The sequence below is a fragment of the Heterodontus francisci genome, chromosome 5 (genome assembly GCF_036365525.1).
Source record: "Heterodontus francisci isolate sHetFra1 chromosome 5, sHetFra1.hap1, whole genome shotgun sequence".
Taxonomy (NCBI): Eukaryota; Metazoa; Chordata; class Chondrichthyes; order Heterodontiformes; family Heterodontidae; genus Heterodontus; species Heterodontus francisci.
Window position 1 is genome coordinate 49,377,618 of NC_090375.1, and position 21,355 is coordinate 49,398,972.

The window sequence follows — 21,355 nt, forward strand, 5'->3', positions numbered from 1 at the left end:
AAATATTAAGTATGATTTTGTAAAAAAAAAATCATTTCCACAAGCTAATTTCAAAGATTCCTTTGCTTTAAGTGGCCTTATCACATAACATTGCCACATAATATTACACTCAGTGTCACCTATAGTCACAATATTTTTTATGTTTTGACTGTGCACAATGACATTTTCTTTTCCTGGTGCTTTTTTTGGCCTCAAACATCAGGATTACTTGACCCTGAACCTAGATTAGTACCAATCTACAAACACAAGGCTTTAATTTTCCAACCTTGGTTTCCATTCAACTATTTTGTAGCGTTTGTAATACTCACTTGTTTTTACTCTATGCTAGTGGCAATAGCTTGAGTTACACTGAAATACTGAATTCAGCTTTGTTGAGAGATATTCACCTATAATTGCAGTGGCTGTGCATTTTATAGGTAACCAATGGCCCCTCTAAGCTGCACAGCAACCCAAAAATTCCCACAGGCCACACACAAGTTGCCCCTTTAAGCTGTGCAAAAAACATAAGGGGCTGCGCACTTTAATTTTTTTTTGCGACTGCACAAGCAATTTGAGCATAGGTTGCAGGTAACATCAAGAACTTTTAGATGACAGAGCGATGTACTAAGGCACTATATAATTGCAAGTTTTTTCTATTTCCTTTAGAAGCTCATCACTTCCCAACACGTGCTATGGACACATGCTGCAATACAGCATTATTAAGTCAAAACTTTTACTTCCATTAAGTTTTACATATTTCAATAACTTTCATCTTAATTCTTTCCAATGAACATTTCCCACCAACTGTGCAACAAAGCAAATCAAAAAGTGATTTATATTATACAAATTTGTAAATATAAACATTTGAAAGAAACAGATTCAAAACAGTTTTCGGGTGCAATTAACGCAAGATCTATTTTGACTTCCTGAGGTATTGTGTAATTGCTTTGAGGTGAACACGTTTTTGGTTTAGAATTCAAAGTCCTCATCAGTCATATCGATGGCCCAGGCAAATTTCTCTCTTTGTGTCTTGTTGTAGATCTTCTCAATGGGAACTTGCCACTTCTTGCACCTTCAAAGACAGGAGACAAATGGGTGAAACATATTTCATATAGGCTGCCTGTAATTTCATAAATGTGCAAGATCATATAGGAAATTAACAGTGACAAGGCTTGACATCTTGTATGAAATCCCAAACCAGGTAAGATGAAAAATAGTCAAAGGTTAGGACCAGTGCCTGAGTTCTGATGTTTGGAGGGTGAGGGAGAAAGATCTCAAAAAGACTTTTGTTTGAACTGTGAATTTGAAAATAAAGCAGAAATTGTTGGAAATATATAGTCTGTCAATCCGCATCTGAACAGGAGGAGAGACAAGTTAAAGTTGAGGGGAAAAACTTTGTCAGGACAGAAATCAGATTCTAGTCTCTAGCTTATGCTAGAGATGAGTTCCAGATATCTCAATCAAAAACTGAATTTGATGGGTGAAACATCAAAATGGTGAAACATCGCCTCCACTGCCAACTGCTTGGCACATTATGTCATGCCTGACCAGCATTGTTTCTTGTAATTTAGAGTATTCAGAAAATCAAATAATATGAATCGCATGCCTCACTGTGGCAGCTTAAAAAAAAAGTGAATACTTGCATTTATACAGCACTTTTCACAACCACTGAATGTCTCAAAGCGCTTTACAGCCCATGAAGTACTTTTAAAAAAATATAGTTACTGCAGCCAATTTGCACAGCAAACTCCCACAAACAGCAATGTGATAATGACCAGGTAATCTGTTTTTGTGATGTTGATTTTTTGGCCAGTGTGTAGCAAGACCAAGAGAAGATGCAGTTTTGGACCTAGTTTTAGGAAATTAAGCTGGGCAGGTGGAAGGAGTGGCAGTGGGAGAGTATTTTGGTGGTAGTCATCATAATTCAGTCAGTTTAACATAATTATGGAAAAGGACAAATATAGAACAGGAGTTAGAGTTCTCAATTGGGGCAAGGCCAATTTAACAAGCTGAGGAGCGATTTAGCAAAAGTGAACTGGAGACAGCTACTTGAGGGTAAATCAGTATCAGAGCAGTGGGAAGCAAAGGAGAGATTCAAGGGGTTCAGAGTAAACATGCTCCCACAAAGAAAAAGGGTAGGACGGCCCTGGGATGTCAAGGAGCTTACCGGGTAAGATAAGGCAGAAAGGAACGCTTATATCCGACACAGAGAACTCAATACTCCAGAAAGCCAAGGGGAGTATAGAAAGTAGAGGGGTGGAATCAAAAAGGAAATTAGGAATGCAAAGAGGGAGCATGAAAGAATATTGGCAAGCAAAATCAAGGTGAACCCAAAGATACATTAAGAGTAAGAGGATAACTAAGGAAAGAGTAGGGCCCATAAAAGACCATAAAGGTAAGCTATGTGTAGGGGCAGAGGATGTTGGTATGGTTCTTAATAAATACTTTGCATCTGTCTTCACAAAAGAGGGGAATGATGTAGACATTGTAGTTAAGACAACGGAGTGTGAAGCATTGGATGTGATAAACATAGGGAGAGAGGAAGTATTAATGGGATTAGCATCCTTGAAAGTTGATAAATCACCAGGGCTGGATGATATGTACCCTAGGCTGTTAAAAGAAACCAGGGAGGAAAGAGTGGAGGGTCTGGCCATCATTTTCCAGTCCTCACTGGATACAGGGTGTGGTGCCGGAGGATTGGAGGACTGCGACTTTTGTTTAACAAGGGAACGAAGGATAGACCAAATAATTACAGGTCAGTCAGTCTAACCTCAGCAGTGGGCAAATTACTGGAATCAGTTCTGACAGGATAAACTGTCAGTTGAGCACGGATTAATTAAGGATAGTCAGCATGGATTTAACGGACGATCTTGTCTGACTAACGATTTAATTTTTTGAAGTAGTAACAAGGAAGATTGATGAAGGTAGTGCAGTTAATGTGGTCTACATGGATTTTACCAAGGCTTTTGAAAAGGTCCCACATGGCAGACTAGTTTAAACAAAAACAAAAGCTAAGGGGATCCAGAGAAATGTAGAAAGCTGGATATAAAAGTGGCTCAGTGACAAGAAACAAAGGGTAATTGTTGACGGCTGCTTCCAGTGGCGTTCCACAGGGCTCAGTACTAGATTCCCTGCTTTTTGTGCTATATATTAACAATCTGGACGTAAATATAGGGGGCATGATCAAGAAGTTTGCAGATGACAAAAACTGGTCACGTGGTTGATCGCAAGGAGGACAGCTGTAGACTGCAGCAAGATATCAATGGACTGGTCAGATGGGCAGAAAAGTGGCAAATGGAATCCAACCTGGAGAAGTGTGAGGTGATGCATTTGGGAAGGTCAAACACGGCAAATGAATGCACAATTAATGGGAGAATACGGAGACGTGCAGAGGAAATGAGGGACCTTGGAGTGAATGTCCACAGATCTATGAAGGTAGCAGGTCAGTCGATAAGATGGTTAAAGAGGCATATGGAATCCTTTCCTTTATTAGCTGAGGCATAGAAGAGAAGGGAGGTTATGCCGGAACTGTATCATTAGTTAGGCCACAACCTGGGTACTGTGTGCAGTTATGGCCATTTCATTACAGAAAGGATATAACTGCATTACAGAGGGAACAGAGGAGATTTATGAGGATGTTGCCAGGAATGGAAAAATGCAACTAGGAGGAAAGATTGAATAGGCTGGGATTGTTCTCCTGAGACAGAAGCTGAGTGGAGATTTGACTGTAATGTACAAAATTGTGAGGGGCCTGGATGCAGTGGATGTGAGGGGTTTATTTACCTTTGAAGAGAGGTCAGTGACTAGGGGGCATAGATTTAAAGTGATTAGTAGAAAGATTAGAGGGGAGATGAGGAAAAATGTTTTCACCCAGAGTGTAGTAGGGGTCTGGAACTCACTGCCTGAAAGGGTAGTAGAAGCAGAAACCCTCAATTCATTTAAAAGGTGCCTGGATAGGCAAGTGCTGTAACCTGCAGGGCTACGGACCAAATGCTGGAAGGTGAGATTAGGCTGGGTGGCTTGTTTTTCAGCCAGCGCTGACACGATGGGCCAAGTGGCCTCCTTCTGTGCCATAAACTTTCTATGATTGAGGGATATTGGCCAGGACACCGGGGATAACTCCTCGGCTCTTCTTTGAAATTGTGCCATAGGAGCTTTTACATCCACCTGAGCAGGCAGATGGGACCCCAGTATAACATGTCATCCGCAGGATGGCACCTCCGATAGTGTAGCACTCCTTCAGTACTGCACTGGAGTGTCAGGCCTTGATTTTTATGCTCAAGCCCTGGAGAGGGACTTGAACCCCAACCTTGTGATTCAGAGGTGAGAGTGCTCCTAACCAAGCCACGGCTGACAGTTCAGGTAACTTTGAATTGTTCTTACTGACCAAGCAACGGTGATCCTGGGATCAAGATAGTTGAGCTTGGAGGTACCCAATGCAATCTGCTTGTTCTCCTCTCTGTCTGTTGCTTGAACCTCCAGCTTCATCAGTTGTTCTTCTAACCTCTGTAAGAGTTTTTTCTTCTTCTCCACCACCCTGCACAGATAAGCTTCTTGTCAGTCTCTTTAGAACAAGATCTTTTGAAGAGTTAGTCAACAAGGCAAGGAGGTCATTCCACATTTATTTGGGAAACGATAGCAAATTCAAGATGAATCACTTCTGGACCAAGCTTTCTTCTCAGTCTTTTCACCCCCATCCTAAACAATTTACTTTCTTGATTGACGTTGGATACAATTTCACAGCTCCAGTAGCTGCTCTTCAGTAGCCTGCCACATGGTCATTAGCAACATGTGCTCATTGACTGTTGACAGAATTTTACCAAAGTGTACAATCACAGCTGTGTCTGGTTTTCACTAGATAGCTTTTAAGAATTTATAGCGTAGATAAAGGGAAACTCTCTCCTCTAATGGGGGAATCCAGACAAGAGGGCATAATCTTAGAATTAAGTGCTAGGCCGTTCAGGGCGATGTCAGGAAATACTCCTTCATGCAAAGGAAATCTGCAACTCTTTCCAAAAAGCTGTGAGGCTATGCCAATTAAAAACTCCAAAACTGAGATTGATGGATTTTTGTTAGGCAATGATATTAAGGGTTATGGAAACAAGGCAGGTAGATGCTGTTAAGATACAGATCAGTCATGATCACAGTGAATGGCAGAACTGGCGCGAGGAAGCTGAATGGCCTCCTATTCCTAGCCTACTGGTGCTGGGTTCAGCTCTATATATTACCATTTTACCAAATGAGCAAATCAGGAGAGTAAATACTTTACAAAAGCAGAGAACATGGATATTGTAAAAGTAGACAATGATTTCCTGCCAGTTAAACTACAAAAACTGAGCAATATTTTATTGAGCAATATGCTGTTTCATGAACCTAAGGAAACGCTTACTGTTTTGATCTTTCATCTTTTTTCACTTTGTAATCCACTTTGGCATTTTTCAGATCTTTCTTGGCCACAGCAAGTTGTTCCTTTTTTGCTTCAATCTGCCAACAGAAAAATATGAACTCTAAATCACAGCCCATTTGTTACTGTTGCATTTACGGACTACCATCCCAAGTATTAATTAGTGCAGTTGTCAGTCAGAAAGGGATACCACGGGTAATCTCCCTTTCCTCTTCCTGAGGATGGCGTGCCTTTAGTCACTCACCCAACTGGACATTTCTCAAGTGTGAGCCTAAACTGTCATCAATCGACTATGATGGCCTCAGTAAAATCCTCACTAGATTTCTACAGATGCAGAGTTCACTGGATAGCAGTAGGAGTTGGAATCTTGGTTGGTTAAATTGCCGACTGACTAGCGGTGAAGTAGACTATGACATACCGCTGCTCTGCCAACAGTGGCAACTGAAGCTGGAACTGAACTCTACTGCAGTTCCACATCACACCCATCAGGTACTGCTGAACCTCTTCTAACAATTAGAGAAGTTAGGACTCTTTTCCTTGAAGAGAAGGCGGAGAGGTGTTTTGATAGAGGTATTCAAAATGATGAAGAATCTGGACAGAGTAGATAGAGATAAACTGTTCCCACTCGTGAAAGGATCGAGAATGAGAGGGCACAGATTTAAAGTATTTAAGAGAAGTAAAAGTGACATGAGGAAAAACATTTTCACGCAGTAAGTGGTTAAGGTCTGGAATGCGCCGCCTGAGAACGTGGTGGAGGTAGGTTCAACTGAAGCATTCAAAAGGGAATTAGACAGTTATATGAAAAGAATATGCAGAGTTATGGGGAGAAGGCAGGGGAGAGGAGCTGAGGGAATTGCTCTTTCAGGGGGCCGGTGTGGAAGCAGTGGAATGAGCAGCCTTCTTCTGCACGATAACGATTCTGTGATTCTGTGAATTAATGTGTGTTGGATCTCTTTTAGCATTGTGATACAGATCTGAAGATATTCAGTTAACAGGTAAAGCGCATGTCAACTAATTTAAGGTGCCTTTAGTACTAGTTGTGTTCATTTTAAAATTTCTTTCATAGCTATCTGAAGTCAACTTTTAATTTCTCAAACTTGCTTTATGTTAATAATCAGAGGCAGATGATTGGCAAAAGATTTAGGAAAGAGATGAAGTATTTTAATTTTTAACTATAAATACAGCAAATTATGATTTCCAAAGGGTGGTGGAAGCAGATTTAATAGTAACTTTAAGAAAATTGGATATGTACTTGAAAAGGAAAAATTTAGAGGTCTATGGGGAAAGAGCAAGGGAGTGCGACTAATTGGATAGCTCTTTCAAAGAGCTGGCACAATGAGTCAAATGACTCACTTCTGTGCTGTAAGATATCATTCTATGATTTTTTTTTAAAATGTAGCCACTTGGAGATTGTTAGGTGCAACTAGGTGCCTAGTCCTAGGCTGCAATCTGAGCAGGGCCTTATTAGGTGGTTATGCTCATCTACCGCAGGAAACAAACATGCTCTTGACTTTTTTTTTTAATGCATTCTTTACAAATTTTTCAACATATTTCTCATACTGTACAGCTAATAACCTGTAAAATCATGCTAAACAAATGGAGTAACAAATCTAAGAATAACAGGTGTTGGGAGGTAGGCCACAAGTGGCGCCAGGCTATGGCATCAGTACCTCAAAGTGATTCAAAAGCATCATACTCGATTTAGGAGGTGACCTAATTGAAGTTTTTAAAAATCAAAGGAATTGGCAAAAGTACTCCAGGAAAATTGTTCACTATAGTGAAGACTTTGAAAGTAAGTTTAAAAAAAAAAATCAGGAAGTTGGCAACATGTAGAGCAGTCCAATGAAACGTTTCCAGATGAAGTTCAATGGCATTGTGAGACAAGTTATCCAGGAAAGGCCTTTAAGCCAGATGGTATAAATGGGTTTCCAATACAATTTGAAATGTTTCGAGAGGAAGAATTGAAAAATACGGCGAGAAGTTGGATATAGAGATCATTAAAAAAGGATTGATTTGCTTGCACTAAATGTTCCTGTTCTTGTTAGAAAAATGTAAGAAACAATATTGATTTTGTGCTAGTCCAATCCCTAGCAATGAAATGAATGAGTTTTGTTGTCTTTATTTCAGTGTGCATTTCCTGCCTTGGTCAAGACATTCTACCTTGGCCTGAATGTTTTTCATGGATTTCTCATAAGTTTTCGGGGGTGTCCTCTGGTGGTTGCAGAGAATGGCCACTGCTCTGTTGGCTCGGTTGTAGGACAGGATTTTTTCTGCAATACTTTCTTCGGCTGTAAAGAGGGAAAAGAAAGTAAACCACACCATTGATCAAATAACTGAAATATTGTAAAAGCTTCTAATTAATTGTTTCAGGTGGAGAAGGCTTTAGAAAAGTCAGGAGTCCTGTAGCACCAACTTTTGTCAAGAATCCAAAATCATAGGAACATTAGGTTATTCAATCACATAAGCCTGCTTCGCCATTCAATTAGATTGCGACTAACCTGTCCCTCAACTCCATTTTCCCACCTTTGCTCCATATCCCTTAATACCCTTGACCAACAAAAATCTATTGATCTCAGTCTTGAAAGCTCCAACTATCCCAGCAGTCTCAGCCTTTTGGGGGAAAGTGTGTTCCAGATTTCCACTAGCTTTTGTGAGATAAAGTGCTTCCAGTTTTCACTCCTGAATGGTCTAGCTTTAATTTTTAGATTTAACCCCTGCTCCTGTTCTGGATTTCCCCCATCAAAAGAAACAATTTTTCTGTATCTGCACTATTAAATTCCTTTAACATTTTAAACACCCCAATCAGATCACCACTAAATCCCAACAGTGTTGCTCAAGTACCATTCTTGGGATGAAATAAGACACTGCCTTGCAGAAAAGGAAGGCAGGCTTGTTTTTCCATAGAGCCTCACACGACCACTGGACATCCCAAAGCGATCTGGTGTTCCGCAGGGATCAGTGCTGGGACCTTTGCTGTTTGTAGTATATATAAATGATTTGGAGGAAAATGTAGCTGGTCTGATTAGTAAGCTTACGGACGACACAAAGGTTGGTGGAGTTGCGGATAATGATGAAGATTGTCAGAGGATACAGCAGGATATAGATCGGTTGGAGACTTGGGCGGAGAAATGGCAGATGGAGTTTAATCCGGACAAATGTGAGGTAATGCATTTTGGAAGGTCTAATGCAGGTGGGAGGTATACAGTAAATGGCAGAACCCTTAGGAGTATTGACAGGTACAGAGATCTGGGCGTACAGGTCCACAGGTCACTGAAAGTGGCAACGCAGGTGGATAAGGTAGTCAAGGCATACGGCATGCTTGCCATCATCGGTCGGGGCATAAAGTATAAAAATTGGCAAGTCATGTTGCAGCTGCACAGAACCTTAGTTAGGCCACACTTAGAATATTGCGTGCAATTCTGGTCACCACACTACCAGAAGGACGTGGAGGCTTTGGAGAGGGTACAGAAGAGGTTTACCAGGATGTTGCCTGGTCTGGAGGGCATTAGCTATGAGGAGAGGTTGGAAAAACTCAGATTGTTTTCACTGGAACGACGGAGGTGGAGGGACGACATGATAGAGGTTTACAAAGTTATGAGCGGCATGGACAGAGTGGATAGTCAGAAGCTTTCTCCCAGGGCGGAAGAGTCAGTTACTAGGGGACATAGGTTTAAGGTGCGAGGGGCAAAGTTTAGAGGGGATGTGCGAGGCAAGTTATTTACACAGAGGGTGGTGAGTGCCTGGAACTTGCTGCCAGGGGAGGTGGTGGAAGCAGATACGATAGCGACATTTAAGAGACATCTTGACAAATACATGAATAGGAAGGGAATAGAGGGATATGGGCCCCGGAAGTGCAGAAGGTGTTAGTTTAGGCAGGCATCAAGATTGGCGCAGGCTTGGAGGGTCGAATGGCCTGTTCCTGTGCTGTTCTTTGTTCTTTGATTTATAGCCAATGCAGTACTTTTGAAATGTAGTCACTGGTGCAATGTAGGAAATGCGACAGCCAATTTGCACACAGCAAACTCCCATAAGCAGCAATGTGATGATGACTGAAGGATAAATACAGGCCAGGACACTGGGCTTAATAGCCCGCTCTTCCTTGAAGTAGTGCCTTAGGTTCTTTTACGTCCACCCAAGACAGAAAACGGTGCCTTAGTTTAACATCTCATCTGAAAGACAGCACCTCAATAGCGCAGCACTCACTCAGTATTGCACTGGAATGTCAGCCTTGATTTTTGTGCTCAAGCCGTACAATAAACTTTCCCACAGCGTGCTCACAGACCTATCACACCACTATGAGCAGTTGGCAAAGTGGATGGAAGTCTTTGGAAGAGAAAAAAAACACTAATGATTTGATTGTAGATTGTGTAATTTTAAGGCAGCCCTCACTCCCTCTATGGACACTGGGATGGCCCTGCTTCCCAATTGCATTAATTTGCTTTCAGAATCAGTCTCCAGTCTAATTAGATATAAATGTTGACTATTTTGGACACCTGGAGAGAAACAGCTCTGAATCCTAACTCATCAACTCCGAGCCCATTCTACATAAAATGCTGGTACCCGATCTGCCTCCAGTTTTAAACATAAAACAAGCAGGAACAAAAGGAAATTAACACAAGAAATAGGAACAGGAGTAGACCATATGGCCCATCGAGCCTGCTCCGCCATTCAATATGATCATGGCTGAGTTCCACATTTGAACCTCTCTCTGGGTAAAGAAGTTTCTCCTGAATTCCTTATTGGATTTATTATATTTATATTTATGACCCCTCGTTCTGGTCTTGTCTGCAAGTGGAAACATCTTCTCTACATTTACCCTATTAAACCCTTTCATAATCTTAAAGACCTCTATCAGGTCACCCCTCAGACTTTTATTGTCTAGGGCATCACAAAGTGGAACTACACAAGTGGAGCTTGAGCTATTCTGCTTCTCCCAGTCTCAGGCACTAGCATAACTACAGGTGCTCTTTGTAATAGTTAGGATTATGTGACAATTCAGACAAACACATTTCTTGCTTAACCCTAGTGGATTCAAACTTGTCCAACGAATAAAAATAAAGGGACAACTGCAGATGCTCATAGAATCACAGAAATTTACAGCACGGAAATTTACATTTCAGCCCATCGTGTCTGCACCAGCTGACAAGTAGCCATCCAGCCTAATCCAATTTTCCAGTTCTTGGTCCTTAGCCTAGTAGGTTCGGGCACCTCAAGTGCATATCCAAGTACTTTTTAAATATTGAGGTTTTCTGCCTTGATCACCCTTTCAGGCAGTTAATTCCAGATCACCACCACCTTCTGGGTGAAAAAGATTTTCCCTCTAATCCCCTCACCTCTTAACCTAAATCTATGCCCCTTGGTTATGAACCCGCAACCAAGAGGAATATCCACTCTATCGAGCCCCTCAATTTTATTGAGGTCTCCCCTCAGCCTCCTCTTTTCCAAAGAAAACAATCCTAGTATATACAATCTTTCCCTCATAACTAAAATTCTCCAGTCCAGGCAACATCCTCGTAAATCTCCTCTGTACCTTCTTTAGTGCAATCACATCTTTTCTATAGCTCGGAGACCAGAACTCCACAGTACTGTAGGAGCCTACCTAGTGTTTTATACTGTTCCAACATAACCTCCCAGCTCTTATATTCTTTGCCTTAGCTAATAAAGGCAAGTATCCCGTATGCCTTCGTGACCATCTTATCTACCTGTCCAGCCACGTTCAGGGATCAGTGGACATGCACTCCAAGGTCCTCTGTTACTCTACACTTCTCAATATCCTACTATTTATTGTGTATTCCCTTGCCTTATCCAAATGCATTACCTCATACTTCTCCAGATTGAACTCTAGTTGCCACTGTTCCGCTCAGCTGACTACTCCATTTATATCTTCCTGCAGTCTACAGCTTTCTTCATCATCAGCCACACAGCCAATTTTTGTACTGTCTGCAAACTTCTTAATCATACCCTCTATATTCAAGTCCAAATCACTGATATATAGCACAAAAAGCAAGGACTTAGTTCGGAGCCCAGCAGAACCCCACTAGAAACAGCTTTCCAGTCACGAAAACATCCAATCATTACCCTTTCCTTCCTGCCTCTATGCCAATTTTAGATCCAACTCGACACCCATTTTGCCTTGGATCCCATGCGCTTTTACTTTCTTAACCAGTCTGCCATGTAGGACCTTATCAAAGGCCTTGCTAAAATCCATACCAACTACATCAAATGCACTACCCTCATTGATGCTCGTTACTACCCCAAAAAGTACAATGCTAGTCAGACAAGATCGTCCCTTAACCATTCCATGCTGACTGTCTGAGTATTCCTGGTCTTTCTAAATGATGATTTATCCTGCCCCTCAGAAGTTTTTCCAATAATTGTCTCACCACCGAGGTTAGGCTAACTGGCCTCCAATTACTCTGTGTCCCTTTCTAAAACAAGGGTATAATGTTAGCTGTCCTCCAGTCTTCTGGCACTATACCTGTAGTCGGAGAGGATAGAAAATGATGAACAGAACCTTTGCTATTTCTTTTGTTTCCCTTAACAGCCTAGGATACATTTCATCTGGGTTTGTGGATTTATCCACTTTCAAAGATGTTAAACCTTTAATACTTCACTGTGCTAATTTCATCTAATAGTGCATACTCCTCCCTGATTGCAATGTCTGCATCCTCCCTTTCTTTTGTGAAGAGAGATGCAAAGTATTCATCAGGAACTATACTTATGTCCTCCGCTGCTTACTTGGATGGTTCTGAATAGGCCCTATTCTTTCCTCTTGCTGGAAATCAAATTTAAAAATATAAGTGCTGGAAATACAGAGGGGCTAATGTTTTTGGTGGCAGTTAAAGCCTAAAGCAAACAATATTCTCTTGTTTATCTGAGGCATGAGGAAGAATCTATTGCTAAAGGATGCTTTAAAGTTAGGTTTTTTTGGTACCTCATCTTATTTCAGATGTTTGAAATGTTAAACCATCTGAATCAGGTGCATTGCCTGCATTTTCTGTTCTTTTTCAGATTCAGTTTTATGCCAACAAAAGGGCTCAATGACAGGATGACTAATCACTTACGGTCAGTCAATTCTGCTAACTGTTCTTGCAATGTGATGGAGGCATTGTATGTTCGGAATACTTTGGCAGTGAGCCCCTCCATTAACTCCTGAAGGTGTTTATTCAGATCAGAGGTCTAAAAAAGAGAAAAGAAAACACATTCATTCTCATGCATAGTTCCAGAAAGATGGTTAGTTTAGTCTATAGTTGGCAGGAAAAGCTGATCAACAGATTCTTTTCAGCATTACTTTCATACAGTTATATAGAAGGGTTGAAGAAATAGCACGTCTGTGAGTTTCACTAATGTAGATTTATCTAAACAAAACATACATTCAATCTGTCAAAAAGGTCATCTGCAGGATCCTTATTCTCCATGAATAATTTTAGATTCTTGAACACCTGGAAGAAAGAAATACAAACACATCACTATGGAATGGTAAATGTTGCGCAAATATACAGATATAGGCATAATAAATGAAAACTTGCATTTATATGGAGCCTTTCATGACCTCAGGGCATCCCAAAGGATTTTACAGCCAATTAAGTACTTCTGAGGTGTAGTCACTGCTGTAATGCAGGCAACGTAGCAGCCAAATCATGCACGGCATGATCCCACAACAGCAGAGATATATGACCAAAAAACACTTGATTTTTTTATTAATATGGTTGATGATTGAATATTGGTCAGAACACTGGGGAGAATTCCTTTGATCAGGAAGGGAGTAAGTGTGGAAGAGTAATAGTGATAGGGGATTCGATAGTCAGGCATTTCCGCAGCATTAAACGGGACTCCAGGATGGTGTGTTGCCTCCCTGGTGCCAGGGTCATGGATGTCACGGAGCGGCTGCAGGACATCCTTCTGGGGGAGGGTGAACAGCCGGAGGTCATGGTCCACATTGGTAGCAATGACATAGGCAGGAAGAGGGATGAGGTCCTGAAAGCAGATTTTAGGGAGTTAGGAAGGAAATTAAAAAGCAGGACCTCAAGAGCAGTAATATCGGTATTACTCCCAGTGCCACGTGCTAGTGAGCATAGGAATAGGAGGATTGATTGATTGAACACATGGCTGGAGAAATGGTGTAGAAGGGTGGGCATCTGATTTCTGAGGCATTGGGACCAGTTCTGGGGCAGGTGGGACCTGTACAAGATGGACGGGCTACACCTTAACAGGACTGGAACTAATATCCTCACAGGGAAATTTGCTAGTGATGTTGGAGAGGGTATAAACTAGCTTGTAAGGGGTATGGAAACCTGAGGGGTAGCTCAAATTGGAAGGAAGTAAAGCTGATAACAGAAGGGGGAAAAGTAGCAAGCGACATTAGAAGGCAGGCGAAATAAAAGCAAGCATCAACTAGGTTTAGAATGCAGAATGTCAAGTCGACAAGGTTACGGGCACTCTACCTGAATGCACGCAGCATTCATAGAGTCATACAGCACAGGAACAGGCCCTTCGGCCCAATTTGTCTGTGCTGGCCATCAAGCACCTATTTATTCGAATCCCATTTTCCAGCAGTTGTCCTGTAGCCTTGTATGCTATGGTGTTTCAAGTGCTCATCTAAATACTTCTTAAATGTTGTGAGGGTTCCTGCCTCTACCACCACTTCAGGCAGTGTTCCAGATTCCAACCACCCTCTGGGTGAAAATTTATTTCCTCAAATCCCCTCTAAACCCCGGGACACTTACCTTAAATCTATGCCCCCTGGTTACTGACCCCTCCACTAAGGGAAAAAGTTTCTTCCTATCTATCCTATCAACGCCCCTCATAATTTTGTATACGTCAATCAGGTCCCCCTCTCAGCTTTCTCTGCTCGAAGGAGAAACAACCCGAGCCTATCCAGTCTCTCTTCAGAGCTGAAATGCTCCAGCCCAGGCAACATCCTGGTGAATCTCCTCTGCATCCTCACCAGTGCAATCACATCCTTCCTACAGTGAGATACCCAGAACTGTACACAGTACTCCAGCTGTGGCCTAATTAGCGTTTTATAGAGCTCCATCATAACCTCCCTGCTCTTATATTCTATGCCTCGGCTCATAAAGGCAAGTATCCCATATTCCTTCCTAATCACCTTATCTACCTGTGCTGCTGCCTTCAGTGATCTATGGACAAGGACACCAAGGTCCCACTGTACTTCTTAGGATCCTACCATCCAGTGTGTATTCCCTTGCCTTGTTAATCCTCCCAAAATGCATCACCTCACACTTAGGATTAAATTCCATTTGCCACTGCTCCGCCCATCTTACCAGCCTATCTATACCGTCCTGTAATCAAAGGTTTTCCTCCTCACTATTTACGACACCACCACTTTTCGTGTCATCTGCAAACTTACTGATCATGGCTCCTATATTCACGTCTAAATCATTAATGTACACTACAAACAGCAAGGATCCCAGCACCGATCCCTGTGGTACACCAGTGGTCACAGGCTTCCACTCGCAAAAACAACCCTCGACCATCATCCTCTGCCTCCTGTCACTAAGCCAATTTTGCATCCAATTTGCAAAATTGCCCTGGGTCCCATGGGCTCTTAACTTCTTAATCAATCTCCCATGCGGGACCTTATCAAAAGCCTTACTAAAGTCCATGTAGACTACATCAACTGCTTTACCCTCATCTACACATCTAGTCACCTCCTTGAAAAATTCAATCAAGTTTGTTAGGCACGATCTCCCCCGACAAAGCCATGCTGACTATCCCTGCCTCTCCGTGGAGATTAATCCTGTCCCTCAGAATTTTTTCCAAATTTCCCTATCACTGATGTTAGACTCAGTGGCCTGTAATTACCTGGTTTATCCCTGCTATCCTTCTTGAATAATGGTACCACATTCGCTGTCCTCCAGGCTGTTATGTGAGGCAAGGGAGGAGATAGCAGGGACTCTGACACAAATTTTCAAATCCTCTCTGGCCACAGGAGAGGTACCAGAGGACTGGCTCAGTTCTAGTGCATTGGTGACCACATTTATCTGGACTCATGTTAAGAATAGCACTTGGCAGACAAACCAGTGAGCTACCCACCCCATAAAACCATACACTAATTCAAGTGAGTACTCTTGTGTATTCTCAGTACAATTACTGGAACATTATTAGTGGTAGGAAATTTTTGAGGGTTCTGTTGTCCTCGCCTCTGAAAATGATTCCAAAGCCATTTGCCAGTCCCTTACCCTGTTGCATTTGCATCAAACCCAGGACCTTTCTGATGTGTATGACTTAGTACTGCATCAGTTACATGCTGAAGCATCACCGAATCGTTGCCGTGCAGAAGGGGGCCATTTGGAGAGAGCACTGGCTCTCCGAAAGAGCAATTCCCTCAGTTCCATTACCCTGCCTTCCTTTTCATTATTAAATAATGCTCTCTCCAAGAGCTATATCTAACTCCTTCTTGAAAACATACAATGTTTTGGCCTCAACTACTTTCTGTGGTAGCGAATTCCACAGGTTCACCACTCTCCGGGTCAAGAAATTTCTCCTCATCTCCGTCCTGAATGGTTTACTTCGTATCCTTAGACTATGACCTTCAGTAGTTCAGATATCAAGATCAATTCAGCAATCTCACTGCAGCTCCCCTCAACTTGCCCCAACATAGGCCATGTTGCTGGTCTGTGTGGCTCAGTACTGTACCTTTTGCCACATTCACAACTTAACCACTCAAGGAATATGTACAGATTTAAACAATCATACTTGTGGTTCTAAACAGCCACTATTGAAATAATTGAATCAGATTAAGGCAGGTTAAGATCATGAATGTGTTCTATAGTGCACTTGCATTTCTTACTCGAGATGGACTCTGTACCTGTTTTTCCACTGGAACCTTGTTGTAGTATCTAATAGAGTCCTTTCCAAGGAAGTCAAATTCTACCACGCACTGCAGTCCACCATCGTTATCGTGCAATTTAATATGTTCCACACGGAGTGAACAGCAACCGACTGTATCAGCAGTTTCTCCTTCCTCCTTCTCATTCCCAGCTCTCAACGCTAACTACAAAAGCACAGAATAAGCTACTTAATTAAAGCACAATTAAAAGTAACCATTCGGAATGAAATAAAACTATCCAATCATTGCCCATGCATTGCAGTTTGAAGGAACTTATCCAATCTCCCATAATTGGGATGACCAGATTTTGCAGTTGTAATGACGATGGATCAGTCAACATTTGCCAAGATTACTGTGAAACTGATAACTTCTGGCATCCGCACGTGCGCAGTTAAACGAGGAAATCCAGCAGTTTCTTTCCGTAATTCCCCGTTCCTCCACAGGGCGTACTGAAGTCCTCACAAATGGAAATAAATTAAAAGTTACTGAATTGATGTGAACTTCTAATTCATACTTTATTATTCTCACTGTAAAACTCCTTGAAAAAGTTACACCTTGTTGAATAAGGTGTAACTAGGATTTTAATAGTTTAATAGTCATAATTCATGCTGCATAGCCTCTCTGGCCCTGAAAAAAACAATTTTATATTTGTGGAATGTCAAACTTCTCCATTCTATGATTTAAAAAATCCATAGATTTAAAAAAAAAATTCTGTAGTTTATGAGATTTCAGCTCTGCCTTAATCCCATGTGCATGCCCCAAATTTATTCTGCTTTCTGTCAATTATAAAAAGTGAATGATAAAACTTTCTAGTTCCTTCCTGGCTTGCTGTCTGAGAATTCTTCAATGTGACTGCTTAGCCTGCTTGAAAGACATCACTTTTGCTAGATGCCAGAGATCCTCTACCAGAATGAAACTGACGTCAGAAAAAGTGAAATTCATGCCAGAGAGAGGGACGGCTTTCAAGGTCAGCGGTGAGCACCATCACTTCATCGCTGACCACAAAGCCCATCCCAATGATGTGACATTATTGTGAGCAATTCTTCTCTCGTCTCTCCTCATCCCATAAAGTTCATCTTTATCCTTTTTCTCAACAACCTGGCTAACGCTGAACTCTAGGTTTGTGTCAGTAGTAACCAGCCTGCAGCTCTTCCAAGACCTGGAAATTTGCTTCACGGAACCCAAACTTACTTTGTGCTCAAGACGCATTTGCTGGTTCGGTAGTTTTAATTTAGTGGGTGTGGATTTAGAAAAGGGATATTTTATTGATGGATCAATCCCAAATCCAAGCATCAAAATCTTTTGGTATCAGAAAATGAGATACGTACACAAATTAATAGAAACATAGTATGGGCATCAATGCTTTGCAGTGAAGTCCACAAAAAAGAAAAGCACACATTTAAAACTGTTTCTATTCTCTGCCTCTAATACTGGTAGCTTGGTAACTGCACCATGTAGTACTGAGTCACATAAGGCAAGGAAGATCCAGTCCCTGGTCTGTGCCTAGTCAGCACATCACAGCTACACAATAGCAAGGCTGTTAAGAATGAATGAGAAGGGAAGGGCAAGAAAAGACAAAGTGCTTTAAATTATGGAAGAACGAGACAGACCATCACAGGAGGCACGAGTATAAACAGCGTAGGCCTAGCGAGAGCATTGCAAAACGCCCACAAACTGAAAAAAGTGTAGTGATGTCACAACCAGCAAGAAGGGTTCATCCGAGGAATTGCAGATAAGCATTTAAAGAAAGACAGACCTGAATTTATACAGTGTCTGCAAGACCACAGGACATCCCAAGGTGCTTTATGGCAAGTGAAGCACTTTTGAAGTGCGGGGGAGGTGGTGGCTTAGTGATAACGCCACTAGACTAGTAACCCAAAGCCCCAGGCTAATGCTCTGGGGATACTGTTTGGAATCCCACCACAGTAGATGGTGGAATTTGAATTCAATTAATAAAAATCTGGAATTAAAAAGCTAGTCTAGTGGTGATCATGAAACCATTGTCGATTGTTGTAAAAAAACCATCTGGTTCACAAATGTCCTTTCATGAAAGAAATTTGCGGTTCTTACCTGGTCTGGCCTACATGTGACTTCAGACCCACAGCAATGTTGTTGACTCTTAAATGCCCTCTGAAATGGCCGAGCAAGCCAGTCAGTTGCATCAAACTTCTACAAAGTCTAAGAATAGGAATGAAACTGAACAGACCACTCGGCATTGACCTAGGCACCGGAAACGACAATGGCAAACCCAGCCCAGTCAACCCTGCAAAGTCCTCCTTCCTTACTAACACCTGGGGGCTTGTGCCAAAATTGGGTGACCTGTCTCACAGGCTAATCAAGCAACAGCCTAACAAAGTCATACTCACGGAATCACACCTTGCAGACAATGCCTCAGACACCACCATCAGCATCCCTGGGTATGTCCTGCCCCAGGAGCAGGACAGACCCACCAGAGGTGGTGGCACAGTGGCGTATAGTTGGGAGGGGGTTGCCCTGGGAGTCCTCAACATCGACTCAGCACCCCATGAAGTCTCATGGCATCAAGTCAAACATGAGCAAGGAAACCTCTTGCTGATTACCACCTACTGCCCTTCCTTGACTGATGAATCAGCGCTTCTCCATGTTGAACATTAGCTGGAAGAAGCACTGAGGGTAGAAAGGGCACAAGATGTACTCTGGGTGGGGGACTTCAATGTCCATCACCAAGAGTGGCTCGGTTGCACAACTATTGACTGAGCTGGATGAGTTCTAAAGGACATAGCTGCTAGACTGGGGCTGCAATGGGTAGTGAGGGAAAGACCTTCTTTACCTTGACCTCACCAATCTACCCGTCTCAGATGCATCTGTCCATGACAGTATTGGTAGGCGTGACCACCACACAGTCCTTGCAGAGACGATGCCCCATCTTCACACTGAGGGTACTCACCATCGTGTTGTGTGGCGCTACTACTGTACTAAAAGGGATAGATTTCGAAGAGATCCAACAACTCAAAACTGGGCATCCAAGAAGTGCTGTGGGGCATCAGCAGGAGCAGAATTGTATTCAACCACATGGCCCGGCATATCCCGCACTCTAACATTATCAAGCCGGGCAACCAAACCTGGTTCAATGAAGAGTGCAGGAGGGCATGCCAGGAGCAGCACCAAGCATACCTAAAAATGAGGTGTTAGCATAGTGAAGCTACAACACAGGACTACTTGCATGTCAAACATCGGAAGCAGCATGCAATAGACAGGGCTAAGCGATCCCACAACCAATGGATCAGATCTAAGCTCTGCAGTCCTGCAACATTCAGTCATGAATGGTGATGGACAACTAAACAACTGACAGGAAAAAGTGGTTCCACAAACATCCCCATTCTCAACGATGGGGAAGCCCAGCACATCAGTGCAAAAGACAAGGCAGAAACATTTGCATCCATCTTCAGCCAGAAATGCCGAGAGGATGATCTATCGCGGCTTCATCCTGTGATCCCGAGCATCATAGATGTCAGTCTTTAGCCAATCCGATTCACTCCACGTGATATCAAGAAACAGCTGAAGGCACTGGATACTGTGAAGGCTATGGGCTCTGATAACATACCGGCAGTAGTACTGAAGACTTGTGCTCTAGAACAAGCCGCACCCCTAGCCAAGCTGTTCCAGCACAGCTACAACACTGGCATCTACCCGGCAATGTGGAAAATTGTCCAGGTATGTCCTATGCACAAATAGCAGGACAAATCAGACCTGGCCAATTCCCACTCTATCAGGGTCTACTCCCGATCATCAGCAAAATGATGGAAGGGGCCGTCGACAGTACTATCGACCGGCACTTGTCCAGCAATAACCTGCTCACTGATGCTCAGTTTGGATTTCGCCAGGGCCACTCAGCTCCTGTCCTCACTACAGCCTTGGTTCAAACATGGACAAAAGAGCTAATTCCAGGTGGTGAGGTGAGAGTGACTGCCCTTGACATCAAGGCACCATTTGACCAAGTATGGCATCAAGGAACCCTAGCAAAACTGGAGTCAATGGGAATCAGGGAAAACTCTCCACTGGTTGGAGTCATACTTAGTTGTGGTTGTTGGAGGTCAACCATCTCAGCTCCAGGACAACACTGCATGAGTTCCTCAGGGTAATGTCCTGGGCCCAACCATCTTGAGCTATTTCATCAATGACCTTCCTTCCATCATAAGGTCAGAAATGGGGATGTTTGCTGATGATTCAATGAATGTTCAGCACCATTCACAACTTGATACTGAAGGAGCCCATGTCCATATGCAGAAAGACCTGGACAACGTCCAGGCTTGGGCTGATAAATTGCAAGTAACATTCGAGCCACACAAGTGCCAGACAATGACCATCTCAAACAAGAGAGAATCTAACCATCTCCCCTTGACGCTCAGTGGCATTACCATTGCTGAACCCCCCACTATCAACATCCTGGGCGTCGTCATTGACCAGAAACTGAACTGTACCTGCCACATAAATGCTGTGGCTACAAGAACAGGTCAGAGGCTGGGAATTCTGTGACATGTAACTCACCTCCTGACTCCCCAAAGCCTGTCCACCATCTACAAGGCACAAGTCAGGAGTGTGACGGAATACTCTACTTGCTTGGATGGGTGGGTGCAGCTTCAACACTCAAGAAGCTCGACACCATTCAGGCCCAAGCAGCCCGCTTGATTGTCATCCTATACAATGCCTTTAATATTCACTCCCTCCACCACCGATGCACAGTGGGCAGCAGTGTGTACCATCTACAAGAAACACTGCAGCAACTCACCAAGTCTCCTTCAACAGCACTTTCCAAACCCACAATCTACCACCTAGAAGGACAAGGGCAGCAGATGCAAGTTCCCTTCCAAGCCTCACACCACCCTGACTTGGAACTATATCACTGTTCCTTTACTGTTGCAGGGTCCAAATTATGGAACTATCTTTCTAATAGCACTGTTGGTGTACCTACACCCCAAAGACTGCAATGGTTCAAAGAGGCAGCTCACCACCACCTTCTCAAGGGTAAGTCGGGATGGGCAATACATTCTGGTCTAGTCAGTGATAACCATATCCCCTGAACAAATACAAAAAATTCACTGTTGTAATGTAGGAATCACAGCAGCCAATTTGCACACAGC

At 42.7% G+C, this 21,355-nt stretch overlaps 1 protein-coding gene across 3 annotated transcripts in view; it reads right to left on the reverse strand.

The window, feature by feature from the left end:
• Positions 1–695: 695 nt before the first annotated feature.
• The window catches only part of LOC137369830 (DNA topoisomerase 1-like), a 215,935-nt gene continuing 195,275 nt past the window's right edge, over positions 696–21,355 (reverse strand). For all 3 annotated transcript variants that reach the window (XM_068031408.1, XM_068031409.1, XM_068031410.1), the window contains 7 exons: positions 16,215–16,400; positions 12,757–12,825; positions 12,448–12,562; positions 7,544–7,671; positions 5,369–5,463; positions 4,367–4,516; positions 696–1,051 (listed from right to left, as the gene is read on the reverse strand). In XM_068031408.1, coding sequence (XP_067887509.1) covers positions 949–1,051; positions 4,367–4,516; positions 5,369–5,463; positions 7,544–7,671; positions 12,448–12,562; positions 12,757–12,825; positions 16,215–16,400 — 846 coding nt within the window. In that variant the 3' untranslated portion in view covers positions 696–948. The remainder of the gene's footprint in view (positions 1,052–4,366; positions 4,517–5,368; positions 5,464–7,543; positions 7,672–12,447; positions 12,563–12,756; positions 12,826–16,214; positions 16,401–21,355) is intronic.